Genomic DNA, 14181 nt, shown 5'->3' with positions numbered 1-14181 from the left:
GAAAATAATCACTATTAAACAAACTGAATCGATCAAAAAATAATTATTATTAAATGAGTATCACTTTTTACCAATTAGAGAGTCCGATTTTATACTGACATTACAGAAAATATTTACAACTACTTGAAAAATCACTTATGTAAGCTGGGATTGAGAATTGAGCGACAACCTTCATGAAAATATTCTTAAATTTGCTTACATTATTATCAATCATGGAATTCACATAACCAATCAAATACCAAAATATATTTTCATACTAATTTTTTCTCCAATTTTTCATGTATTCTTGTATTTTTAAAATTCAATTAATTCAAATTTAAAATCGATATCGGAGCCATCCATTCAAGAACCAATAATAAAAATATATTCTTTACTATGAAACACAATCTATTATTCTATTTTTTATATTTCTTTTTTTGGAAAAATTATGAAACAAGACAAAAATGCCAACATATTTATGAAACACAATTATAATTTTAAAAAACTATAATAAACCAGTATATGCTGTTTTTAAAATAATTTTTTCTCTCTCTCTCCCTTGTCTTTCCTCTCACAGCCCATCTCTTTTTCTCTCAATATGCATTCATCCTCTTTGTCAATTGTATTATATATCAATTGTATACAATCAAATATAAGTAAGAGATTTGTATTTTATATTAATTGTATTCGAAATATTTGAAAAACTAAATTTATATTCAACTATATTTTGTATTATGTATAGTTTTTATTCATGATACAATGAATACAACATGTATACAGTGAATACAACATGTATTCATCCTCGCTTCTCCCTCTCTCGATCTCGCTCATCTCTCTCCCTCTCTTAATCTCGCTTGCGTTTGTCCTCTTTATATATGTATTCATTTTGATACAAATCAATTTATTTTTGTATTTTTTCTTTGAAATCTATGAAAAATACAAAAGTATAAAGTAAATTAGAGTGTAGTTATGAATTGTAATTACTGAAACTGCAGCAAAAGAATCCTATTTATATCCTAACATTTGCTGTTTTTAAAGTTTTGCTTCTTTTTTCCTCAATAATTTACAATTTTAATTTTAATTGTCAAAATTATGTTCCAAGTATTCCACAACCAGACCATCCTTCAAAGAACATCATTTGAACTCTCTGAATTTGTTATCAAATCGGTGGGTGTGACCATAATAAGACAACAAAAACTGGCGTTTTTGCCATAAAATCCAATTCTGTAAACGTTCTTGTAATTAACGCTGCTATTCCTGTGTTCTTTTCTTGTTTAAACTTCCAAAGACTCCACCTTTTTAGCTTTTTCTTCATCACCCACCATTTTGTTTCTCAAAAATCTTCTTAATCTTTGACACCCACATCTTATTTTTATCAATTTCGACGTGGGGTTGTGAAAAAAGAGTGGAATTTGGGTGTTTTTTGATTTCTTGGTGAAGTGATGGGTGGAAGGAAAATCTTGAAGTCTTTACAAGCAGTGGTAGCTCATGGATTGCTCTTTTGTTTCACTCTGCTTCTTGTTCTCAAGCTTGATCGAGCCCTTCATTATTCTTGGTGGTTTGTGTTTCTTTACATTCATTTTAGGATTTTGTTTTCTCCAGAATTTGGGATTTTTGTTCTATCTGATTGAGGAAGTTTTTAACAGTTAATGTGCATATATGGATAAAGTGAAGGTCTTTTTATCTGAATTCTCAAAATGGCATCTTTGTTGAGATTAGCATTGTGATTTAGTACTTTGAACCTATGATATTCCATTACTGGAAATTAAAATTGGAATGCCTTTTGGATCATTGTTGAGCTTGAAGAGGGCGGAAGCTTTAGGATTTTAGATGATGTGGTTACCCTAAATTTGTTAATAGGATTATTGTTGAGCTTGAAACAGGTGGAAACTTTAGGATTTTGGACGATGTGCTTACCATAAAATTGTTAATGGGATTATTGTTGAGCTTGAAAAAGGCGGAAACTTTAGGATTTTGGATGATGTGCTTGCCATAAAATTGTTAAAGGGATTATTGTTGAGCTTGAAAAAGGTGGAACTTTAGGATTTTGGATGATGTGCTTACCCTAAAATCATTAATAGGATTATTGTTGAGCTTGGAGTAAGGGAAACTTTAGGTTTTTGATGATGTGCTTACCGTTAACTTGTTAATATGTTGTTGTGGAGCTTGTGAAAGGTGGAAACATTAGGTTTTGGATGATGTGCTTACTCTAAAATTGTTAATAGGATTATTGCGAGCTTGAAAAAGGGGAAACTTTAGATTTTGGATGATGTGCTTACCATAAATTGTTAATAGAACTATTGTTGAGCTTGGAAAAGGTGGAAACTTTAGGATTTTGGATGATGTGCTTACCCTAAACTTGTTAATAGGATTATTGTTGAGCTTGGAATAAGGGAAACTTTAGGTTTTGGATGATGTGCTTACCCTAAACTCGTTAATAGGATTACTATTTAGCTTGACAAAGGCGGAAACTTTAGGATTCTGTTTATACTTCACAGTTCACATGATCTAGCTAATTCTATACAACTATCTAATTATTATATTATATATAAAGGCATCATGTACAATCAACAAATTTGATAGGAAGAGTAATCACATCCAGCCAGTAAAAAGTACAAGTAGTACACACAGTGGATAAAATGAGAAACACATGACTGACTTGATTTTCACAATGTATTTGTCTTAGACTTCCACATGCACCAATTTGTAAATCTATAATATCTAATGATGATAAAAAGAACCAAGTAGATTTTGAATTTTATGGCGGAATTTTTTCAGAAGATTTGCAATTTCTCAAACTTAATGTTGGTTTAGCTAGGAATTGAAAGCAACGTGAGCAAAAGATTCAAACAGTTGATGACAATTGACAGCTAGTTGAAATTAAGGCTTAGTTGTTGTTGTTACATTTACACTACAACAACAACAACAACAACATACCCAGTGAAATCCCATAAGTGGGGTCTGGAGAGGGTAGGATGTACGCAGACCTTACTACTACCTCATGTTGTTACATTTACACTAGGCTTGGTATTTTTCGGGAGTCTTTTTATTCTAATTAGAGACTTGTATGCTTGTTATGGTAAGTGAGATTTAGAAAACCTCTTAACTTTAGAACTGCTAATTTTCTTTTAAAGGAAAAATCATTTAGTATTCGGATAAATTGGACCTGATTAGAGCTAAATATAGATTCATAGGATTCACATAGTTGATTGAATGTTGTGTGTATCAATCTTCAAAATTGTACTATTTTATGCCAGTTTTCTATGTTCAGTGAATGAGAAGTATTAATTGTGACGCCTATGACCTTTGGCTATATGGATTATCATTTAAAAAAGCATCTTGGACCCCAATAAGGGTGAATTCGACCTCAAAATTCCCTCAATAAAGAGTTTCTGCATTCTTTGATTGGAAATACTGAAAACTCGTGCAAAGTTGGATATCTAAATTTGTTGAAATGGGTGAAAGTAGGGTGTCTTTTCTTCGGTGTGTATTACCATATGTTGCTGCATTTGTTTTGCATCTTGCTATTTTGATGGCTGTTTTCTTAATACCTTTCTTTTGAGCCGAGGGTCTATCGGAAGCCACCTCTCTACCTCACAAAAGTAGGGGTAAGGTTTGCGTACATCCTTCCTTCCCCACACTCCACTTGTGGGATTACGCGGGGTATGTTGTTGTTGTTGGTGGTGGTGGTGAAAGTGGGGTATTTTTCTTCCAATTTTGTATCTTGCCCCCCTGCTGATATAAGTATTCTAATTGTTGGAAAGAGCAATATGCCCAAGCATGCACATGTACACACATGCGCATGTGTGTTAGTGTGCACATGTGTGTGTATTGAGAGAAAGAAAGAGGTATCCAAGAAATATAAGCAGTGGTTACTAAAGCCTTTGCTGCATTGTTAGCTCTTTTGTATCAATCTCATTTCTTTTATACTCATGGTTTCTGCATTATTATTATACCATTTGCAGTACACTGTACACATGGAATTGAATTTTCGAAGTATTTCCGTATATTTCTTTCCCCTTTTGTTTTACAAGATAATTGAGAACTTTGAAACCCCTACTCACTTAAACAGTATGATTTGTGATTACAATTGTTTTCACATTTGGTTCATTTTGCAGGGTTGTTTTCGTTCCACTTTGGTTGTTTCATGTGGTTGTCGCAAGGGGTAGATTCTCATTACCTGCTCCGTCAAAGCCTCATGATCGACATGTATGACGCATTAATATTTCTGATTTTAGATTCAACGTTTTATGTGCCAGTCAATGCTGTTTGTATATTTTCAAAAAGCTATATAGTGACAGAAGCACACATTCCTTCATGAACAGTGGGCACCATTTCATGCTATCATGGCGACTCCGCTGCTTATTGCTTTTGAACTACTTCTTTGTACTCATCTCGACAGCATCTATGGTAAACAAGAAAATTCCCTCAGAACATCAATATCTTATGCATTTGCAACCAACTGTTTATTGCCTTCTTGCTGATTCGTATTGTTGTTCACTCATGTCTAGTCACTAGGGGCATTTTCACTAGACTTGCAGCTCTACCTTAACCTTTTGTATCATTGACCTTTAAGCTATTGCTTACCTTTCAGTGCATTGACTGTGCAAATCTTAGTTTCATCTGTTTAAATCTTGTATCATTTCTTTTCTTTCTTTAAATTTGATATGCAATGCTAGTTCATATAAGCAAAGCCACTTATTTGTGAACTGTGGTTAATTGCAGCTGTAAATTTGAAGATTGTGTTCTTGCCCCTGCTAGCACTTGAAATTGCTATCTTGGTTGATAATGTTAGGTAAGATACTTTTCCTGCCAAGAAATGCTGAACTTTTAAGCCATCTGGTGGCAGTTGAATCATTTTTGGGAGATATAATACATAATCAAACACTCAAACTTGGCCTCAACTGACAAGTAAGCACTCCAACTTTAGGAATGCACATTTACACACCTTAACTTGGCTCAATTGGCAACTAAACACTCCAACTGGTCCCCACTGTGTTTTGTGACACTTGCGTGCACATAAACTTTGGAAGTATCTAGATGATCATTTTGTAAGTTGGAGTGTTCAACTGATACAGTGGAGACGAGTTGAGGTGTCTAGATGTGCATACTCAAAGTTGGAGTGTGTACTTGCCAACTGAAGCCAAGTTTGAGTGTCTTTGTTCATGTATTATGCCTTTTTGGAATAAAGAGATATGAGATAAGATGTTCAAAAATATATTTTTTGCAGTACTTCAGAGCATGAAATTTATTGATCTTGGTTTTGGATGTTTATCTAATTCCTTTTGAACTTCTCCCCATGCTCAGAATGTGCAGGGCACTGATGCCCGGAGATGAAGAAAGCATGAGTGATGAGGCTATATGGGAGACCCTTCCTGTAAGTATAGATCTCCTATTCATCATTTTTAAGAAACCACAGTTTGCAATCATGTCATTTCCTGTAGCTTATCTACCAGGAGGAATCTATTATTAATAGACTATTATACCTTTTAGATTGACTAGCGTAGAAAGCTTATTTCTTCACTTGCATAAATCTGTAAACAAAATAGCGTAGATGTTATTTTATGGGGTTTCAAAGGAAGTGCCCTCTTAAATTCTGGATCTTTTGTGAGGTTGACTGCTATCTCCTCACCAGTGAAAATAAGGTTCATAATAGTTTATGTTGAGGAGTTAATACATATCAGGAATAAACAGTTTGATCGCATCTTTGACTTTTTTAGGTACTTTTTCCTGCTATATGCAGTCTGGTGTTACGTGCAAGTTGTTTGAAACTGTGATTGATTGGTACATGCAGTTTTAATATGTGCACATTGGTAGTTTCTAAAAGTCATCTTGTCATCTATGTCTCAGCACTTCTGGGTTGCAATCGCTATGGTCTTCTTCATAGCAGCAACAACATTTACTCTTCTGAAGATTTGTGGTAATTATTTCTCTCTTTCTGTACCTGTCATTGAATTCGTGTGGCTAAATTGTAGCATTTGCTGCTTCTCATTTTATTTTACATCTGGACTGTACGTTCGTATCAGTTAAATCTGTAGCACCTTCAAAATAATAAACATTTTTGGAAATGGCAAGCAAAAGAAAGATTATGCTTTTACTAGGAGATTAAGAGTTTTGTCTACTGGTGCAAATTACGTTAATATTTATTCTTCTAGAGTTGCAGGCCTGTTAGTTTATTAAAGCCTTCAAGTTCAAATAACCAGTACGAGGGTACTTTTTCCCTGTTTGTATCTGTAGGTGTTTCTCTATTATTCCAAAGAAGTAAATCCTAGCTGTTTAAAGTGATAAATTAACTCAATTTGTTGTCCAAATAAGGATAAGTAGCTGTTTACTGTTGTTTTTAATTGCTCGATAGGTGGCCATAACATGGAAATTCTACAGCTGTATCATAATTTAGCTATAGCATTTTGACAGCGGCTTCTTGCAGTTTAGGAGTTAAATCATTATTTCCCTACTGCTGCTTTATTTAAAGAACAAAAATTTACAAGTATTTTCTTTGTGGTAATACTGGTAGAAACATAGTGATCCATACATTAACCTGGACTTATTGGCGTTTCCACCTTATCATTCGTTCGTCAAATCACGGCTTCATGTTCGTTTGTGAATTGCAGGAGATGTTGCTGCTCTGGGGTGGTGGGATTTATTCATTAACTACGGGTACAGAAGTTCTTCCATTTATCCTACGTGATTGTCACTTGTGCCTAACTGCTTGCTAAACCTGTATTATACTTTGGCATTCAGTGTCGCACAATGCTTTGCCTTTATTATCTGCACGAAATGGTACAACCCTGCAATCCACAGACAGTCAAGTCTACGTGCACCCAGCTCTTCTACGACAAGCATACAATATCTTAACTGGAACAGTGGATTGCTGGCATCTTTGGATGAAGATGATCAACATAGTGGAATATGCAGTTTGCAGGACATTGGTAGTCATGTGATGAAGATTCCTCTTGTTTGTTTCCAGATATTGCTTTTTATGCGTTTAGCGGTATGAAATGCTGTAAGAAGTTTTTCTTTCAATTTTCCAAATTAGTTAATAAGATTTGCAACTAACACATTTTTATTACAGGGAACCCCACCAAGTGCTCGATTTATCCCAATTCCGGTTCTGTTTATTCCTCTTTTCCTACTTCAAGGAGCTGGTCTTTTATTCTCTGTTTATAGACTTGTGGAGACTATTAATCTTCTGGTAAATGATGAAGCTGGTGTCAGAAGCTATTTTAGGATGTCTTCTGTTATTCGTAATTCTTTCAGTTTCATGCGGCACGGGACAAGGTAATGATAGCTAGGTGAAACTCTACTATTACTGATCCTTCTGAGCATTGTTTAGGTTTTCTCTCATTTCCACGTGCTTGTCTCTTTGTGTTGATCTTATTGGTACAGGTTGTTAGGTTGGTGGTCAATCGATGAAGGAAGCCGAGAGGAACAAGCTCGTCTATATTATGCTGGGACATCTGGGTCAGTGTTCCTGTCTATATTTTGCATTTCTTTCCAGTACATTGAGGGTCATCTGGTTCATGCTCGTTGCAGATGACCTCTTTTTTTTTTTTGCACTTTGATTGTCATGTTATTTTGTTGTAGTTACGTTTCTTTTTTCAGCATGCTTTGACATGACTTCTTTACTCCTGTTAATTCTTTTTTCTTGAGTGAAGGGTCTATCGGAAACAACCTTTATACCTCCCAAGGAAGAGGGAAGGTCTGCATAAACTCGGAGAGATTCACTTCATAATGGTAATACCATAATGGTACTTGGGAATACCATAATGGTACTTGCAGCCTGTTACTGGCTCGGAGAGATTCACTTCATTATGAACAAGGACTAGAAATTACTTAATTGCTTATACCACTAAAATTCGGAACAAGGAATAGAAGTTACTTTATTGATTTTGTAACAAGGAATAGAAATTACTTAATAGCTTATACGACTAAAATTTGGAACAAGGAATATAAATTACCTAATTGCTTATACGACTTTTGTCTAAAATTTTGGAACAAGGAATAGAAATTACTTAATTGCTTATATGGCTTTTGTCTAATTTCTTATTGATTACAATTGCTAGCTTGTAAGTGCCCTAGGAGACCTTGAATATAATATAACAGTTATTTTTCTCCATGCACAACTCCTTAGATTTGGTCCACTCTAATATGCCTCGAGGCCATTGGAAGCACCTTAGTGGGAGTCGGAATCCTATTTTTAGAACTCCTACTCTATCGTGATTTGGAATCACGTTTACTAAATAGCGTTGGCATCTTTTTCTCCTGCTGGAAACAATCTACTCCTTCCGTTTCAATTTGTTTGTCTTCCTTTCCTTTTTAGTCCATTAAAAAAAGAATGTCTCTTTCCTCCTTTGACAACTCTTTAATTTCAACAAGATTAAATGACATTTTGGTAGATTACTAGATTCTACATATCTTTAGTGTAAGACCACAAGATTCAAAAGTATTCTTTACTTTCTTAAATTCTGTGTCAAGTCAACACAACTAAATTGAAACAGAGGGAGTATTATTTAATTTAACTTAGTCTACCAACTTATGGACTGATGATCCACGCTTGTAACTCTTGCTTGAAGTTGTACATGCTGTGCTTGATTAAACTTCCACTGGTTTATCTTCACCGTGTCTTCTGATTGTTATTTTAGGTACAATACTTTCTCACCTGATACTGTAAAGCAAATGCCTAAAGCGAAGCTTGCTGAAGAGGTCGTGTCTTTTTTCTTATTGCCTCTTTTCTTCGTTTCTTTTATTGCTCTCACTGAGATGGTTAACTTGATTGTTGCTATCTCAGATATGGAGACTACAAGCAATACTTTGTGAGCAATCAGAGATCACACAGTCAAAACAGGAGGAGTTTGAAAGACTTCAAAATGTAAGATTACATCAAATACAGCTTAATATCTTATTGATGCATTATATTATCACGAGAATTCAGCCACAAGAGGAAGAATACAGTCTATTTTATATTTCTCTTATCATCATATGCTACTTCAAAGGAAATCTAGTGTTTTTTAACAAATACGTCAACTATGTTGCTCAGACTCTCTAAAAATGTCCCCTGGTGCATGTCGGATACTGCAAACTAGTGCATTTTTGGAGGATCTGACATGGGTGTGGCAACATATTTGGAGAGTCCGAGCAACCAGTGTTGTCAAAGGCATGCTTAAGCCCTGAATGAGTGTCAAAACGTGTTAGAGCATTTCGCCTTACTTAATGTGCTTTAGTATCATCATCAAGGCTCTCAGACATACTTTTCCTTGTCAATGAGCCTCTTCTGAAGAGGCGGCGCTATTAATATTTCACTTTTTCGTAAAAAAAAATTCAATTTCTTTGTTCATATCTTTGTCATTCATGCTTATAATTATTAGTCTTGGATTAAACATATTTATATTTTTTCTTCATTTGCGCCTTTTTTCATTAAAGCCCACATTTATTCGCGCTTCAAGTCTCCACGGACCTTAAGTTTCTTTGCGCTTTTTGCTTTTGATAACATTGCGAGCAACATAGAATACATGAGGTGTTTTAAATGTGATTTATCGTCCTCACTAGTTTGCCATGGTTCTGGAATTTGGTCTGGATTTTTATACTTCTCTGCTTCCTCCCCCCAACCCCCTCCAAAACCCGCATGACCAGAACTATTCATAGCGAGTTCTCCAATCAGTGCTGTTATTTACTGAGCTGCTTACACATGGATCCTTTTGTCAGGAAAAAATTCTATGTAGAATTTGCTTCGAGCAACAGATAAATATTATCCTCCTTCCTTGTAGGCATCACGTCCTCTGCAGGTATTACCTAGACCTTGTGCCACTTGTTATCTGCGGTCCTATTTACATTATATCTGTGATTTATCATATATACTGTTTAAAGTAGTTTCCATATTTTGAAAGCATGTGTTTCCTGGAAAGCTAGTTTCGAAAGCAAATTAACGTTTCATTTCTTTTCTTGCAATTCTAATCTGATTACTGTAACTGATCATTCTTTTTCAGCACCTGTTGTGACAAGTGCAAGAGGTGCCCCATCTGCCGTATGTTTATAGAAGAACGTTTACTTGTAAATGATGTGTAGTTACTATCGACAAAGAAGCTTAGTTTCCCCCGAGGTAGTCCTTCCGATCAGACGAGCAATTTAGATGGTGAATGGTGGTTTTATGGTTTCATATCACCACAAGTACATTGTTGTATCTGATTTTAAATGTGTATTCGTCTAAATCAGGCTGTGTCTGTCTTGTGAATTGTGTATATCATCCACAAGATTGTTGTAGTTCTGGCAATAGATACTGTAAAGCAACTGTAGTACCAACTCTGTGCATATTTTCTCTGATCTATCAAATGTATGATTGCATTCGACATATTTGCCAATTGTATAATGAAATTAAAAACTGAAAAAAAATAATCTGAATTCCTTTTTCGTGATCTTTAAACACTAAAAAAAGTGGCGTGGATCTTATAAGAACTGTGTATATCATTCATTAGGTCATTACAGATGGTTTTACAAAATTTTGGGACAAAAGTTTAGATTAGTCATATTTTCAAAAACTCATGGGTTGATACACATGAAAAATCAAGATCTCGAATTTCTGTTTTGGAACCCCTGAATGCAAAAACAAAGTGGCATGGATCCCGTAGAAATTATGAATATCATTTCACTAGATCACTATAGATGGTTCTTTTTGGGTCAAAATTTAGGTCATTCATATTTACAAAATATTCATAGGCGATAAACAACACATGGAAAATTGTGAAAAATCTCAAATTTTTATTTCGTATCCCTAAGTTTTAAAAACAATGGTGTGGGTCTTATAAATGCTATATGTATATATATCATTTACTTGGTCATTACTGATGGTCCTATAAATTTTTGGGTAAAAAAGGTTCAGGCCTATCATCATTACAAAATATTCTTAAATTTCAATTTTGAGGCCCCTGAATGCCAAAAATTTAGTGTGGATCCTATAGAAATTATGAATATCATTCACTAGCTTATTACAGATGGTGCTACAAAATTTTGGGTCAAAATATTTTGGTCTGTCATAATTAAAAAATATTCATAAGCCAACAATACGAAAAACTAAGAGAATCGCCTAATTCTCGTTAAGTTGCCTCTAAATGCTAAAAACTGGCGTGAATCATGGTGAGGCAATACGTACTGTTACTCCAGGTCATTACGAAGGGTCCTATAAAGTGTTTTTTTAAAATGCTAGAAAGCAGTTCACCAAAATATTTCTGGTTTAACACACACGAAAAACTAAGAAAATCGTCTAATTTCTGTTGAGTGGCCCTAAATGCTCAAAAATGGCGTGGATCATGGTGAGACTACACGTGTTGTTACCCCAGGTCATTACAGAGGTCCTATAAAGTTTTATCAAGAAAATTGCCCGAAAGCTATTTCACAAAAAAATCATGGGCTAACACACGAGAAAATCGTTTGATTTATGTTGTGTGGCTCCTAAATGCTAAAAAAAATGGTATGGATCATGGTGAGGCTGAACGTATTATTACCTCAGGTCATTACGGAGGGTTCTGTAAAAATTTTGCCAAAAAAGAAATGCTCGAAAGCTAGTTCATTAAAAAATTCATTGGTTAACACACACAAAAACTTGAAAAAATCGTCTAATTCCTTTTGAGTGAACTCTAAATGCTAGAAGAAATGGTGTGGATCATGTCGAGGCTACAAGTACAATTATCCGAGGTCATTACGGAGGGTCCTGTAAAGTTTTTGTAAAAAAAAATGCACAAAAACCAGTTCTCCAAAGAATTTATGGGCTAACACACCCGGAAAAAACTAAAAAAAATCACCTAATTCATGTTGAGTTGCCCCTAACGAAAATAGTGGCGTAGATCATGATGAGGCTACACATACTGTTAAACGAGGTCACTACGAAAGGCCCTGCAAAGTTTTTTCAAAAATAAAATGCCCGAAAGTCAGTTCACCAAAAAATTCATAGGCTAACACACACGAAAAACTGAAAAAATTCCTCAATTCATGTTGAGCGCCCCCTAAATGCTAAACTAATAACGTAGATCATGGCGAACCTACACGTATTGTTACCCCAAGTCTTTACGGAGTGTCTTGTAATTTTTTATAAAAAATATATTCGAAATCCAGTTCACCAAAAAATTCATGGGCATACACATGAAGAATTAAAAAAATTGCCTAATTCATGTTGCTTGCCTTCTAAATGCTAAAAAATGGCATAGCGAGGCTATAAGTACTGTTACCCAAGTCATTATGGAGGGTCCGGTAAAGATTTTATGAAACTAAATGTCCGAAATTTAGATCACCAAAATATTCATTGGCTAACACACGTGAAAAATTAAAAAAATCACATAATTCCTGTTGAGTGCCCCCTAAATGCTAAAAAAATGGTGTGGATCATAGCAAGGCTATACCTACTATTACCCCAGGTCATTACGAAGGGTTCTTTAGAGTTTTTGTAAAAAAAATATCCGAAAATGAGTTCACCAAAATATTCATGGTTAACATACACAAAAAAATAAAAAAATTGCCAATTTTCTGTTGAATGACCCCTAAATGCTAAAAAAATATCATTAATCATAGTGATGCTACACGTACGATTATCCCAGGTCATTATGGAGGGTCCAGTAAATTTTTTGCAAAAACAATGCCCAAAAGCAGTTCCCCAAAAAATTTAAAAAGCTAAGAAAATCGCCTAGTACCTATTAAGTGGCCCCTAAATGCTAAAAGAATGGCGTGAATCATGGCGAGACTATACGTATTGTAACCTAAGGTCATTTAAGAGGTCTTGTAAAGTTTAGCAAAAAAATGTCCAAAAGTCAGTTCACCAAAAAATTCATAAACTACACACGAAAAACAGAGAAAATTGATCAATTTCTATTGAGTGACTCCAAAATGCTAAAAAATGGCTTGGATCATGGCGGTGTTACACATACTGATATTCCAAGTCATTATTGAGGATTCTGTAAGTTTTTGCAAAAAAAATGTCTGAAAGCGAGTTTACCAAAAATTAATGAGCAAACACACATAAAAATGTGAGAAAATACTTATGTTGAATGACCCGTAAATGCTACACTAATGGTGTGGATTGGGGTGAGGCTACACGTACGGTAACCATGTCATTACGAAGAGTCCTGTAAAATTTTTACAAAAACAAATACCCAAAAGTCAGTTCACCAAAAAACTTATGGCATAACACACACTGTAAACTGATAAATCGCTAATTCCTATTGAATAATCTCTAAATGCTAAAATAGCGTAGATCATACATATACTGTTACACCATGTCATAACGAAAAATCCTGTAAAGTTTTTGTACAAAAAATGCCCAAAAGTGAGTTCACCAAAAAATTATTGGGCAAATAACATAAATAAAAAACTGACGATAATCATTTAATTCTTGTTGAGTGACCCCTAAATGCTAAAATATTAACGTAGATTATGGCGATGCTACATATATTATTACCCCGGGTCATTACGGAGGATCTTGTAATTTTTCAAAAAGATGTTAGAACGTCAGTTTATTAAAAAATTAATAGGCTACCATACACGAATAATTAAATAATCGCCTAATTTCGCAAGAGCGGCCCCTAAATGCTATAAATATGTCGTAAATCGTGCTGAGTCTACACGTACTGATTCTCCGGGTACTTGCGGAGGGTCCCATAAAGGTTTCAAAAAAATATTGACCGGAAGCCTGTTGACCAAAATATTCATTAGCTAACACATACAAAAAATAAGAAAATTGCTTAATTACACTTGTGCGCCCCCTTAAATGTTATAAATGTACTGTGGTTCTTATCGAAATCTACATGTACTGCCCCCCTCCCTCCGAATACTTACGGAGGGTCCCATAAAATTTTTGTGGAAAAATTGATCGGAAGCCAGTTCATCAATATATTCATGGGCTAACACATATGAAAAATGAGAAATTCATTTATTTTCGCTTGTGCGGCCCTATATACTATGAATGTGCTATGGATCGTTCCGAAGCTACACGTGATGATCCCTCGGGTCTAACGGAAGGTTCTATAAAGGTTTCTGAAAAAATTGACCGAAAGTTAGTTCACCAAAATATTCATGCGCTAACACACATGAAAATTGAAAAAATCGTCTAATTGCACTTGTGCGACCCTAAATGCTATAAATGTGCCTTGGATCCTGTTCAGGCTACATGTACTGATCCCCAAAGTACTTATGGAAGATCCCATCAAGATTCCGTAAAAAATT

General features: G+C 34.8%; 1 protein-coding gene across 1 annotated transcript; it reads left to right on the top strand.

The window, feature by feature from the left end:
• The first annotated feature begins 1068 nt into the window (after positions 1-1068).
• LOC129879998 (uncharacterized) lies at positions 1069-10326 on the top strand. The gene is made up of 14 exons (XM_055953793.1): positions 1069-1537; positions 4098-4188; positions 4305-4389; positions 4705-4774; positions 5287-5356; positions 5830-5899; positions 6591-6636; positions 6721-6970; positions 7052-7257; positions 7366-7440; positions 8622-8682; positions 8768-8848; positions 9682-9761; positions 9963-10326. Exons 1-14 carry the CDS (start codon positions 1422-1424, stop codon positions 10039-10041), a joined length of 1380 nt encoding a protein of 459 aa, XP_055809768.1. The 5' UTR covers positions 1069-1421; the 3' UTR covers positions 10042-10326.
• The last annotated feature ends 3855 nt before the right edge of the window (positions 10327-14181 follow it).

Source organism: Solanum dulcamara, chromosome 2, assembly GCF_947179165.1.
Source record: "Solanum dulcamara chromosome 2, daSolDulc1.2, whole genome shotgun sequence".
Taxonomy (NCBI): domain Eukaryota; kingdom Viridiplantae; phylum Streptophyta; class Magnoliopsida; order Solanales; family Solanaceae; genus Solanum; species Solanum dulcamara.
This window is presented reverse-complemented; position numbering and strand designations above follow the sequence as displayed.